At 37.1% G+C, this 13,699-nt stretch overlaps 2 protein-coding genes across 4 annotated transcripts in view; one reads left to right on the forward strand and one right to left on the reverse strand.

Annotated features, from left to right (window-relative positions):
• The window catches only part of LOC137971565 (exocyst complex component 7-like), a 32,733-nt gene extending 19,628 nt beyond the window's left edge, over positions 1-13,105 (reverse strand). The window contains exons 1-15 of the mRNA XM_068818372.1: positions 12,967-13,105; positions 11,371-11,436; positions 11,111-11,210; positions 9,900-9,984; positions 9,332-9,437; positions 6,970-7,078; positions 6,794-6,832; positions 6,281-6,349; positions 5,818-5,875; positions 5,057-5,066; positions 3,775-3,910; positions 2,742-2,787; positions 2,274-2,305; positions 1,627-1,690; positions 1,159-1,216 (exon numbers count right to left, since the gene is read on the reverse strand). Of these exons, the coding sequence (XP_068674473.1) occupies positions 1,159-1,216; positions 1,627-1,690; positions 2,274-2,305; positions 2,742-2,787; positions 3,775-3,910; positions 5,057-5,066; positions 5,818-5,875; positions 6,281-6,349; positions 6,794-6,832; positions 6,970-7,078; positions 9,332-9,437; positions 9,900-9,984; positions 11,111-11,210; positions 11,371-11,436; positions 12,967-13,017 (1,029 nt within the window). The 5' untranslated portion in view covers positions 13,018-13,105. The remainder of the gene's footprint in view (positions 1-1,158; positions 1,217-1,626; positions 1,691-2,273; positions 2,306-2,741; positions 2,788-3,774; positions 3,911-5,056; positions 5,067-5,817; positions 5,876-6,280; positions 6,350-6,793; positions 6,833-6,969; positions 7,079-9,331; positions 9,438-9,899; positions 9,985-11,110; positions 11,211-11,370; positions 11,437-12,966) is intronic.
• Positions 13,000-13,699, forward strand: part of LOC137971005 (vacuolar fusion protein CCZ1 homolog) — a 39,891-nt gene continuing 39,191 nt past the window's right edge. Inside the window, exon 1 of one of the 3 annotated variants that reach the window (XM_068817697.1) lies at positions 13,000-13,130. Coding sequence is in view for 2 of the 3 variants with exons in the window: in XM_068817696.1 (XP_068673797.1) it covers positions 13,359-13,392 (34 nt within the window). In the remaining variant the exon portion in view is untranslated. Of the gene's footprint in view, positions 13,131-13,159; positions 13,393-13,699 lie in introns of those variants that run through there. The other 2 variants (XM_068817696.1, XM_068817695.1) reach the window with 2 other exon arrangements.

Raw genomic sequence — 13,699 nt, forward strand, 5'->3', positions numbered from 1 at the left:
TTTAGTTGTTACTTCCCACATGTGGGAACCTCCACTCAAACAAAAATAAATTCAACCCACAGGAAATGTTTACACATAAATCTGTTTCCTATTTTGTTTCCAAATTTCCCAGGCAACACCATCTTCAATAATGTTATTGTGACGTGTTACGGTCGCCCTAAATATTGTTATTGTACAAAAGTTGTTTGTATCAGAATAATAGGGTAACTGAAATAAGTCACAAAAATTCAAGATGGTGGCAAGTAGGAAATTTGAAAACAAGTGATTAAAAATGTCTTTTTCTGATGCACACTTTTTGCCAAGACGTTTTAAACAAATTTGGTTGCAAACATTATTTCTTCCAGTTTACAACATTATTCTTTCCCCATCCAAATCCATTCGGATATTTTTTTAATCTGCAAGTTTTTTGCAGATTCGCCTTCCATCCACATGTATCCGGCAAATCCGGCATGTGAATCCGCAACTTAATATATCTATTCTCCAGAGAGAAAATTTTTGGAATACCGATGGTCGCATCTGGATATTTTCAAATCCGATAACATTACATACTCAGATCCAGTCTTTACCGCATATTAAATATTCAACATGGCCACTGCACGAACTGCTTCAATTGTTTGCCTACTCGCATGCCTTATGGCGCATGCTCTGTTGACAACCTGGATACTAGAACGAAGACGGGCAAATTTAATTGAATACGTTATGTGTAGATGTGAAAATCTTTGAATCCGCAGAGAAGAAGTCGCAAATTCAAAAATATCAGAGAGTTGAGAGTGGAGTGGAAGTCCATACATCCACCAATTTAGCACTAAGCCCTCAGTGTACAATGCTAAACAGGTGAAATAAGCACACATTGGTCACAATGATCATGCCTTTACAATGTACTGAGTTGTTGTTCCATATAAACCAAAACTTGGTTTCAAGGTCCGGTCCTATTAAAGTGTAGAGGACATGGTACTTCTAGGGTATGGATGGCACCCCCTTTTGGCACTATTAAAGCAGCCAGAGATGTTGGAAACACAGTCAACGGTTTTTGGTCAGCTGCCATGTAAGCAAGGCTAGCACAACACCCATTGCCAATCATTGCAGCTATAGTTATAGTCCAAATAGTTAATTATCTTGGTGCAAAAAGTGAGATAACAATAATTATGGTCTGTTCACCTGGATGAGTCGAAGAAGGGATTTACAAAACACAATGTAATTTTCACCATCTATTTCCCTGAAAGAAACAAACACAGTAAGTTAGAAAGCTCTGTTGAACGACCAGCTCTAAGAGACTACAGAGTACGTAGTCTCAGTGGTAATTGTTTCACAGATTTATTTTCCTAGTCACCTGACAATTCAGTCTTTGTCTTGACACACAGTCAACCATTACAAAAAAATTTGCATAGATTAGGGTGATCATGCAGTAGTAGCAACATATGACATAAACCTCAGCCAATTAAAAAACAAGCATCCTGTTAATCACCTGTCTTGAGAAATTATGCTAATTGACAAGTCTTCCCTGTCATTATTGTTATATAATAACCTTTGCTTCGTTTTGAGGATTGTTCAACGGTACTACATTTACTTAGCCTTTGGTAAAGGATTGTTAAACAGTACGAAACTTAGCAGATAAACCATACTCACTCTTCCTCCTCCTTAAAAGTGCCTCCACTCTCTGAAGGCATGGATGAGCCCCGGCGGGAATGACCTACCAACAATAATAATATTATTATATTGGACCAAAGTATACTTTATCCAGCACTCGATAAATCACTAGTGGATCAGCTACAGCTTGAGCCGTAAAAATATAAAGATTATGCAAACTGCAAACTCAACAATTTGGATGACAGAAGTTTTTGAAAAAAACGTATTAAAGTCCTTTGGCCAATGAGAGGAGACAACTACTTGAGCTAATAATAAAATTAATTTATGATGACAATGCATGGAAACGACTTGCAATCAGTGCTAAGTGGGGTAAAATACTTTTGACTAAAGTAAGTGACATCATGATTATTAATTTAACTCATTTAATGGCTCTTTTTGGCTGAATAAAAGAAGCTGATTCTAAAACAATTATTGCAAAATTACTCTTCCATACTCCATCAAAAACCTTCAAGGTATATGATTACTAATGCTTGATATCAGAGATGCAGAAGAAGCCAGAATAGTTCTAATTATCATTCATAATGCAATCAAAATGCAAGGAGAAGAAAAACAAGTTCCACAAAAAAAGTGTGAAAAGATTAATAGAGTACTGTTGTAGGGCTCCTCAAAAATAGCAATCAGTTTACCGTGCTCTGATTTGGACGGAACCCGACGTAACCTGAAAACAAAGAAGAACTTACAGTATTTTTCATTTTTCATATCAAAGGGATTTATTTTCAAATTACATAATTTAAATTTGATCTCTGTAAGCACAAGGTGCTCATCACGATTACATAATTAATTTTACAATTATAAGGATTTAAGAAAATCCATAAACATGATCTAACAGAGTACAGAAATTCAACAAAATATGTGAAAAATGGCTAGAATGATAAATAAACAAATGAACATATAGTTAAACTGTATATGCCATTTAAAAACAATGAATTACTTTCTTAATTCAGAAGCACTGTGTCATCCATTATATACCTGTATAATACGTGTGCATTGAAGGCTAACACCTTTTCAGGCAAAAATGTAAAGCTCCATAGTTAAGGATGAGAATAGAGAGTATGAATTTTGTAAATAGAATCATAAGGTACAAGTCAACATACTCTTTCCTTTTGCCAGTTCCTTTTCTTGTGGGAGTATTTACACCACCTATTAGGGCATGAAATAACCATAAGTTGACATTACCCATTACAGAAACACTCATATCTGAACTGACAGGCTGGTGCAAGCACTTTGTTTAATAGGTGGTTTTCATGTTATGTCATCACTACCATATTGGTGGACGAAAAAAAAAAAAGATCTGTCATTATAGCTTCTTTGTTTGTCCACCAGCATTTGTACATTGCACCCACTGTGATCGTTGCCTCTAGAGGTTGGTCGCAAACCACCTATTGTGTCATGAAAGGAAAAGGTTTACATCGAAGGGAAAAAACACAAAATAGGGAACAACAGCTTTGTGAGCAAAGCCAACTTTACTACACTTAAGGTGGCTCAAACTACTTTCAACACTTGAAAGAAACGTTCTTATTAGAAGGATTGACATTACAACAATTTATCACTTAACAGCAATTTTGGGGTACCATATCAAACACCAATTATTCCTGGAAAGGATTCGGTCATTTTGACATAGAGTTACCATGGCAACAGGAAAGCCCTGCAAAAACACCCCACAATTCGGCCTTAGCTGCTTATATCTAAAAAATGAATTAGGTGACCCCCAGTTTTATTTCTGAAATGTACATGTAATCAGCATGCCAGAATGAAACTTTCTGCAAAGTATAAAATGCTATGAAGCGGAGTCAGAGCTACCTTAAATAACTGAAAATTTAAGGTAGCTCTGAATTCACACCACAGAAGTTTTTTCAGTCAGGAGTCAATCAGTTAAGGTTACACTTTAGTGCTGATCCTTGGACTGCTTGCTGTTCCTTCCTTGGACAATGAATGATTTTTGTAGAAAGATCCCTTATGCAAATCTAGTGATCTTTCTAAGCTCCTGACCTAACAAGATTACATGTACACATTTTCAATTACTGGGAACTGTAGATTTTCTTTTATGCAGAAAATCCTAATAACGAATACTGTAACACAAGAGTTTCCGTATTTTAAAAATTAACAGTCTAAATGCATAGCACTAACCTGGACCAAATTTGGCTTTTATATAAAAAGACTGAAAAAACAAAAACAAAAGAGGATTAACTTCAGAATTAAAATTGGGATAGATACTGTCCTTTATATCTGTGCATTCACATAGATTACATGTGGAATTGGGTTTTCATCGTCGGCCACATTCAGCAGATTCATAGAATTCCGCCTGCTCGTGCATTTAGTTATATAATATCTTTTGGGCAACTACTGCATTAAAGTTTGGCCCAATAATCTGCCTTGTGGTGGTTGATTAACCAGTTTCCCCACTTTGATATCAAAGCTATAAAATAATACTATTAAATTGACAGTCATTCCATACCTCGTTTGATTCTCAGATGACATTATGTACTGTTTAATAAATGAGCTTTCAAGAGTGTTTTAGTGGGTTTTAAACCATGAGGCAAAACCAATTAAACCTCACAAAACATGACCTGTGACTTTCTTGAACTCCTTTTAAACCATTCCACAAAAACGGTGTCCCTCTGGAGTCCACACAAAGATTCAAATTACGAGAGGACAAGAACAACAAGCTACAGTAAGCACTATTAGTATGCTTTACATAATTATAATAGAAGTTGTTTCTTTTTCGGTGACCTGGAACTTGTAGGTTGTTTTTCTCATGAATTATTAATCATTTTTGAAGTTTAAAGTTTAGTATTTTCCTACACTGCTTCAGAAGATTCTCCTTTAGTTTGCTTTCTCTTCTTTTTCCCTCTCTAAATGATACGTTTTCTTCTAATTTATTATTTGAATTCATCTTATAGTGCTTCAGCTTCTAATAATATTGCAATGACAATTATGAAGACAATATTCTTATTGGTGTCCATAATGTTTGCTTAGATAAAATATCCTATTTACAAGGTAATTTTTTTAAACTAAATTGTTAAAAACCCAAACAGTTTTGGCTGTTTGCCATCATCAGGGTTAAAAATGACCGTCCGCACGCATCCATGAATATATATCTTATGTAAGAAATAACTTGTTTGTTCAGACTGGGGCAGAATTGTTGGATCATTAGCCCCTTGACGATCCTACGTTGGAATGTAGGATCGTTGACTTTTCCCAACAGGAATTAAATCAGATATATAATTATGCTTATATGGATGCGTGCGAACCTGTCATTTTTAACCCTGATGATGGCAAACAGCCAAAACAGTTTGGTTTTTTAACATTTTCATTTTACAAAAATTACCTTGTAAATAGCATTATAATATTCTTATTATTAATAGTAATTTATTGCTATGACTGATGTTCATGATCTGATCAAACTTACATCTTTCAACCTGCAAAAAGCAAAAACAAAAAGAAGGATTAAAAAGGAATAAATGAAGAGACAAATGAAAAATTTATGCAATGATGCAATTTTAAACTCTACTGAAGAAGCAGCAATATTAATGCTTACAGTTACTACCTTGAGTCATTTCATAGATTAAGGTTCATATTTCATTGGTGACGCAAGCAGCAATAAAGGCAATTTATAATAATGATGTAAAGAAGGACGTAAGATCAGAAAGCTGAAATAATATAATTTGGCAAGCTTGGCCTCATGCTAATAACAATATTCTTGCCATTTCAAATGGTTCTGAAAAGCTGCCATATCTGAAATGCCATTGAGTGGAAATGTGGAAAGTGTGGCATGCTATACTGAACCTGGCCCATTAAAGGTAGCTAATAATTGTTTTAGTATAAATACACAGCTGGTGATTATTTCAAAAAAGAGAAAAAAAAAAAAACATTTCAACGCGAAATCATCTTCACTTACGGTGGCAAAATGACTACTGGCAGCCATTTTGTCCGTCGAGGTGATTATCGGCTGATAATCCAAGATAGTGAGCCAATGAGAGCATGTGATTTTGTATAATCACCTGTGTATTTATACTAATACAGGATAGTGGAGCATAACTATGGCACCAGAGATTTTTTTACTCTCTTGTCACAATATGACTGACCGTAAGAGTTTGTATAGAATTTCTCTTCAACCATTAGAGTCACATGCAACACTTAATTTTGTACCTGCAGGACTTTAAAACTCACCCTTGAAGAGACCTCACAAGAGCATTTGACCGAATTTGTGCATACACACTCATAAAATCTGAAAAAAAAGTAGAAACTTTAAGACATAAGAAAGCAAGCTGATCAGTAACAGTAACTCTGAAGGATAAAATTTATCGTCATTCTAATTACGATTATTTTTAGTTCATGCGCGATAATAACTTATAATAAAATAAAATAATTTTAAAAAAACTGGAGGGTCAACCATTTTTGATATGGCGTACTGTTGCAAATAGGCAATATGAAATCATACTGCTGTATTCAAACAAACAAAACTTTCTCAAACTTTTCTGTCCTTGCTACAGACTATATTGGATGCACAAAGTCTTTCTCCAGAATATCTTTTCCTCCATAAAAGAGCTTCTGAACCAGAAATAGGTAGGAAATAGGTTTCAATAGTCTACTGTTAACAGCATTCAAATGTTTTCCAAAGACATATTCTCACCGATTGAATCATCCCTGCCTGGTCCGTTCAACCAATGTGTTATAGTGCATAAGTCCTCCAAAACTTTTTCTACCAATGTAATGGAATGAAAAGAACAATCATATGAAATTACTTAAATTAGTAAATTAAAGTTTGAACTAATCATCATAAATAAACAGATTTGGTTTTTGATTAGACCTTATCAGACAGAAAATACACTAGGTCCCCAGGCCTGCAAAAAGGAAGAAGCCTGGAGTAGAATGAAGTGAGATTCACATCAATTTCAAATAGCCTGATGAAGTGTCCCAGTTTTGCACTTAATTACTAGGATCTTTCTTATTAGGAACTAGGATTTTAATTGTAAGGACTTGGGTCATCGCATTGATTGGCTACGGCTTGCCACCCAATCATTGTATAGGATATCTGGGCATCCAGAAGTTTTTACTGCCATAATAATAACAATAATAATAATATTATTACTATTATTATTATTATTATTATTGTTATGTTGTTATTTATTCATTCATGACAAACCTGACAAATGCTCAAATTTCATGGGTTCCTGGGGATTTTCTAAAAAAAACAAAAACAAGCAATAAATGAAAACAAATATTTTATAAAGCTGTTTATGTAGAAGGTAATTTTAAACTATTGACATTGGAAATGGCAAGATGAATCATTTTCAGATGAAACCAATGCCCTTACTGTACCTTCACTCATCTTCAAAATTGTTTCTGCAGGGACAGCCTTGCTATGCCTATTCAACATCTGTCGAAATTCCTTTTCCAGTGAATCACGCCCAGAGTCACGCAATGAAGTCTACAATAATTAATACAGAATCATAATATATCTTAGGGCGCTTTCCTTTTGTCAGAACTGGCCGGCCAGACCCGTCATTTTGCAAAAAAATGCAACAATTTGAAGGAACACTTGCACCATAATCCCTCACATTCTTATATGGAAAAGTATATATCATCCTCAAGGTTTGTTAATTTGAAGGCGTTGTAGAGTTGTTCCTCCCAAATGCCGGTCTGGCCGGTCAGTTCTGTCAAATGGAAAGCGCCCTTACATAACGTTACCCTGGAAGCAGGGTAGAAACCACTGCGAGCAACCATTAGATTTTCCATCAAGCATGTGCAAAGTATGTTAGACCCACATGATGCATTTTGCAGGAAAATATGGAATTTGTCACTTTGATCACAACACAGCAGGCTCGCCCAAATGCAGCAGTTATGTAGCTGAATGCATGTGCAAGCACCAAAACAAGTCTACTAACTTGTTTTAGATGTACCTGTTCAAATTTAATTTATTCATCCTTGGTGCTGCATGCGGCGGTTTTTCTCTCGGGAAGCATAGAAGAAACTAACTGCTCACAGGGTATATAGGGTGAACGATCATGAAAAAATAATTGAAAGTCTGCCCAGGCATAAAACAGGAACGTTCGTAACAGGAAGTTACGGTAAAATTTAAGAATCCGATCCCACCAACGCGTCGGCCAACACGTCGGCCAACGCGTCGGCCGACACACCACCGACACACGACCGACACGTCGGCCAACACACTACCGACACGTCGGCCAACACACTACCGACGCGTTGGCCGACACACTACCGACGCGTTGGCTGACACACTACCGCAATGACCTTACTGAAATCCATCGCCGATATGCAGCAGTGCTCTCCATTATGAACGAGAAAAAGTGTAGCCTGAACAACGCGTACAGACTCGCAGGCACAGCACGCAGCACGGTTAGAGACTTTCTGGGTATAGCGGAGCTGCGAATTGTAAATGAAGTAACATACGAGAGCACCCTCGAGAGGCTGGGAGACCCGAAACTTTCAGTTAAAAGGATCGAGCAGGAGTGCCGAAGGCAGCTGGGCGATCTGTTGCCTTCTATTCCTAGAGGGTTTTGTCAACTTAAAAAAAAAACGGCTCCTTTAGGAGCCACCAAGTTTGCAAAAGTCTATGACCAATTCAATTGCATTATGTTGTTCCCTTGTGCTCAAATATATTCTTGCCGCTTAATGATACTTCAAAGTCCTGCTTCCTTGCCGCAAATTCGCAAATTCGCACCCTCTTAGTCTCGAAGTCTCGGGCAACGAGTGAAAACTGGGTTCTAATAACACTTGTCGTAACGGGAACTGGGTTCTAATATCACGAAATACAATATGGTAGTGAAAGTTTTCTGTCGAAGACAGTTCCGTTCAGTTTGAAAAAGGTACGTTTAGGTTTTCAACAGTTCAATAAGGCCCAAATGAGTCACCGACACGCCACCGACGCACCACCAACGCACCACTGACGCACCACCGACGCATCTTGTATGTTATAAGTTTAAACAGCGGCCAACGCGTCGGCCGACAGTCGGCCGACAGTCGGCTGACGCGTTGGCCGACGCGTTGGCCGACGCGTTGGTGGGATCGGATTCTTAAATTTTACCGAAGTTACAGTATGTAACAATGTTGAAAGTTCATTAAAATGGGGAAACAAAATGGAACAATGTTCAAATATGAGCTAAAAAAATTGATCACTTCAAAGTAAGGAACGAATGGTGATTACAACTCAACACTGCCTGGATCTCTTAAAAATTCTTACAGAAAAAAGGTTATGAAAAGTTAACAAATGCAACCACAGAGTGGTAAAAACAAAATTCAATAAAACGCAAAATGTGGAGGAATGCAGGAAACCAGCATAACAATGCAAATATCCAGATGATAATCCAAAGATAAAGATTAAAAAACTTTAGAACAATCGTCCAAATCTTATGCCTAGCACAAACCCACTCATTTACTAACAAAATCCTGAAATAAAAAATAAAGTCATTAATTCCAACACCACAGGTAACCCATGCATAAGGAAGCGATTGCCAAGATCAGTGCCACTGCTGGCCTGTTGGTTTGCAGCGATAAAAAAATGGCGAAAACAATGACAAGCAGGGTTCAAGAATAATATTAAAACCTGGAAGTCACCTTCAATTGGAAGAAGATGAGCACTCTTAAATTGTTTAATACCACTACTGTTTCCCCTTAATTATTGTTAATTGCATTAACATCATCAAAAATGTAAGACACTGACCAGGTTGGAAAGCTCCATGCAGCTGGGATTGTTTTGATTAAAAAACTCAATTGCATCCAACACTCTTTCTAAGTTCTTGATATATGTATCCAGCTGGCCTGTTGGTCTACATGAAAGAATAACACATATAAGATAGTATAAACTAAATCAGTGAATAGCGTTGAACAAGCACGCTACTCAAACTCTGGATATCCTTTGCTACTCACCTCCAAGCAATTCGCGCGAAATTTGTGCCCGAAAATGTTGTAATCTTTGCAGGAAGAAATTAGTTAAAATCATATTTTTGCGCTACATTATCTTACTGTTTTATTATACATACATACTAAAACAACTATTCACCTCAGTGTTGGTACATTGCTAGTGGTAGATATTTACCTCATCGCTTTGCAGCCTGGTAAATATCCACCACTAGCCACCTCCACTTCAGTGAATAGTTGTTAAATAGTGCATGTTCTTTATTATCATAAGAGACTTCAAGTCATAATGAAAGTAGTTTAACTGGATTCAAGTGTAAAATCGAAAAAATCAGATGTCTCAGTGACAATTTCAATTTTTTATCATTACTCACGCATCTCGAATGACATGTTCAACGTTTGCGTAAACATGGTGATAACTAATGACATGATCTAATCCAGCCAAAGATTTGTCAATATCTGGGTAGAGTTAAGAGATACAGAGTGTAATAAATTCATTGAGGGTGTATGAAAAAAAAAAAAATTAATACTCCCAACCAGAACAAAAGGATAAGAGAGTAGGATAATTAATCACTTCAATTGCTGACTTCCATATACAGTAGACCTCTTTCATAATGGTGGCCAAATAAAAAATATTCATCTGTTTTAATCCTAATAAGCCTTACTAGCCTGGCTACAATTAACAAATGAGAGAAGTAGGTTCAATTAACATAAATACAAAAGAATGTAAAGGTGGTTGCCATTATTTTATGAAAGTGGTACTGGGTATAATTGTGTTCACAAAACCTAGTATCTTAGGCAAAAATGGTCACCGTGTCAAAATGACATTTCGACACATAGCTGTGAACAACGGTGGTTTAGATGGCATCTCTTTATTTCACATTTCCGGAGACTGGAATGACTAAGTCATGAAAAACAGTAAAATATGAACTGGTTTAACCCTCTTCCTCCATGCTTAACCCATTGATTCCCAGGGGTTCCCCATTGACAAGTAATGTGGCTAAATATCATTTAGGCTAAGTTAGACTCAAACTAATGCAGTCAGCAGTTTCACCCTTTACGGTACGTGACCTGCGGGGTGGCCCTTTGGAGATTTGCAGGGACTTTGTGTCATGTTGCCTTTCTCATGCAATTTGCTGCTTGTTGATCTTTGTGGATCAATAATTATTGCTCTCTGTTAGCAAATCTTTGCAGATTCTCACCCCTTCCCGTCCCTCCCGCTTTCTCGGTGATCTCTAGGTAAGTATGAGTCAGGTAAGTTGTTTCCACTGATTACTCAGTGTAACAGTGCCAGTTAGCGGCTGCGTGTGGGGGTGGTTCCCGCTTCCCTTTGGCTTATGGCTTCTGCTCCCCACTTATTTAGGCACCAGTTCCCAAGCTCATCTATTTGTGATGAGTTTAAAAATCGTCTGGCATAGACAGAGTGAAATACTAAGTCTGGCCAGTTTACTGGCCAGTTTGGATGTCAAAGGGTTTAAACAGCCGAATGATTTTTCTTGATCAGCATGCAGGGACCCAGGAATAGGGTTAATTCAGGTTATCAAAACTAGCTCTGACGGTAATACTATTGGCTGTTAAAAGATACTAGCTTGTCTCCTTTGCAAATCATCAGTTTCTCTGTGCACAGGAACAATGGTGTCCTCCAGTTTGTGTATCCGCACTTCAATCTTGGATAGAATTTCCAACTATTGTAGAAGACAATCATGGAATATTATTTTTATTTACTGGTATTAACAGACAAATTTCACTCTTGTAATATCTTTTAAACAGTTACTTTGCAAACTCTCAGTGAAAATATAATGAGGATCAGATAAAAGCTGAAATAAAAGTGATGGTCTTACTCACCATATTCGTTGTAATTTGGTCTGTTTTTTCCAAGCCATCTTTGAGAAAATACAGTATCTTTTTCTCCTAAGGAAAAAAAGTCCAACTTGTGAATACCATGGATACATTATACTGTTAACTCCAGTCACTTCAAACACAGACAAACCCAAATCTATGAAAACACAAACTATAAACTATTTACTTTTCCAATTTATAGGGATTGGGTAGATTGTGTAAAGTATTATTCTTTCAATTTTATTTGCCTTGCAATTTTCTCTGATTTTTTATATTGCTGTCCCTCACCTCAAGTATGTTTGCCAACGTCAACATTGTTCTTAATGTGCACCTTCCCAGCACACATAAGAATTTGGATAGATTAGTTTAATTTGGGGAGCAGGGAAACCACAGTGTGAGAGGATTTACCTCCCATGAATGTGGCCCAGGTTTGATTCCCAGACTTGGTGTCACTGTACATGTTTGTCTGTTTGTTGTTTGTTATTTATTAGCTTGAGCAGGTTGACATTTTGGCAGCTATTCAGCTGATGTGATCTACCTGCTAATTACCCACCCACCTATACAATCACAAAGTGCAGCCACAACGTAACACCGGGAACTTCATCCCCTACTTTTCTCAAATAGAGTGTGGCTTCTTTTATGTACCCCAGGGAGGTTATGAACATGGAAGATATTAAGTGAGACCGAGGGCATACGGTTTACAGTCCTTATCCGAGAAGACTTGAAAGTGTAACCATTTGCAGGTGAAATTACGATGGCAGCACTTTCTCCTCAGTTATTTTTAAGACCCCGAGAGTTGGTCTGGCTGGAGTCAAACTCACGACCTCCTGCATGGCAGCCCAGTGCTCAACCTTCTGAGTCATCCTTCGATATGTACAGGTAGGTTGAGTTTGTTGGTTCTCTACTCTGTTCTGAGAAGTTTTTATCAGGGTCTGCAATTTTCATGTCTCCTCAAAAACCAATCTATGATTTGAGTTGACTTGATTTGACTTCTGAGAAGTGTCCATCATTCCCTAACAATTAGGCCCAGTACTATTAATTAATTAAAATACAGTTGACGTTGGAGGTACTATTTTTTGTAATTGAAAAAAAGAAACACAATTAACAACTATTAGTTGTGTGAATGACAATTGTATCGTTTCCAGTATTTTCTGTACTTTTAAGCCTATATTAACATATACATTTATACGGTTTTGTCAGTCATGTACCATACTTTCGTTCCCTAGCCCTCTTTTGGATTTTTTTTAAAAATCATTTGATAACCGCATTACAGTGTGAGTATTAATAATATGTTATGATTGAACTGTAATCGGGGAAGCGCTAGTCTTACTCTATAAGCTTCGGGATTTCCGTCAAGTTCAATGATCAAGGCTTCCGGAATTCCACGCCACTTTTTGGCACTTTGATTTAATTTCCTTCTATCGTTTTTTCCTTTGTAAACTTGCGTGTAGTGTGGCAAAATAAAAATGTATAATTTAAAACAATAGAAAATAACTCCATGTTTTTTTGACCATAGACCACTTAAGCCCCTGGCTTTAGCCTTATTAAGGTTTATACTTGCATGCAATTGTACATTCAAAATGCAATTTGGATCGGAAATACCTGAGCAAGTTTGTTCTCTAGCTCTCGCTTCCTAACGGATATGTCATCCATCGTTGATCATATAAAATTCTGACGCCAAAACTACGAACAGATACAGTAAGTGTGAATCCTAACTACTTTACATTTCCAGCAAAAAGTCATCTTTCACTCGCGAGATCCTTGAAACTCTTCGACAACCTCGTCCCCAGGGCCTTCTCCTCTGCGCTTTTCAAAATGGCGGCTCGTCTGGAGAAGACCCTGGCCAACGCTGAACTAACACCTTTGTTGATTAGCCCATTCATACGAACACGCTGATTGGTTTAAATACATTCTAAAGAAATATGGCGGAAGTAGCGAGTGTTTACACGAAAAAGAAAGGGCTTTAGGAGGTTGATTGCAGTTCAGTTCAAGCGATGTTGAATCAAACTGCCATTAACGATTCGAAAGGTGAATCTTTTCCGTTTTATTTTAATTTAAAAGATGTAACCTATACCATAGAAGTAGAAATAAGCCCGGGAAAATATACATAACGAGCGTGTAAACTTAGATCTGCCGACAGCTAGCGAGCTGCAGCTCCTCACATGTGGTCTTATGTGCTGTTTTAGTTGTTCTGTATTCATGTGCAATTAGTTTTTCCGCGTACGGAAACAAAGAAGAGTTTGAAGCGTTTTTTATGTTCGAATTTCAAATCTAAAAAGGAGCTTTTGCTCGTTACAGAACACTGTTCTAATATACGGAAAATCGCTTCTATTTT

Source organism: Montipora foliosa, chromosome 9 (genome assembly GCF_036669935.1).
Source record: "Montipora foliosa isolate CH-2021 chromosome 9, ASM3666993v2, whole genome shotgun sequence".
NCBI lineage: Eukaryota > Metazoa > Cnidaria > Anthozoa > Scleractinia > Acroporidae > Montipora > Montipora foliosa.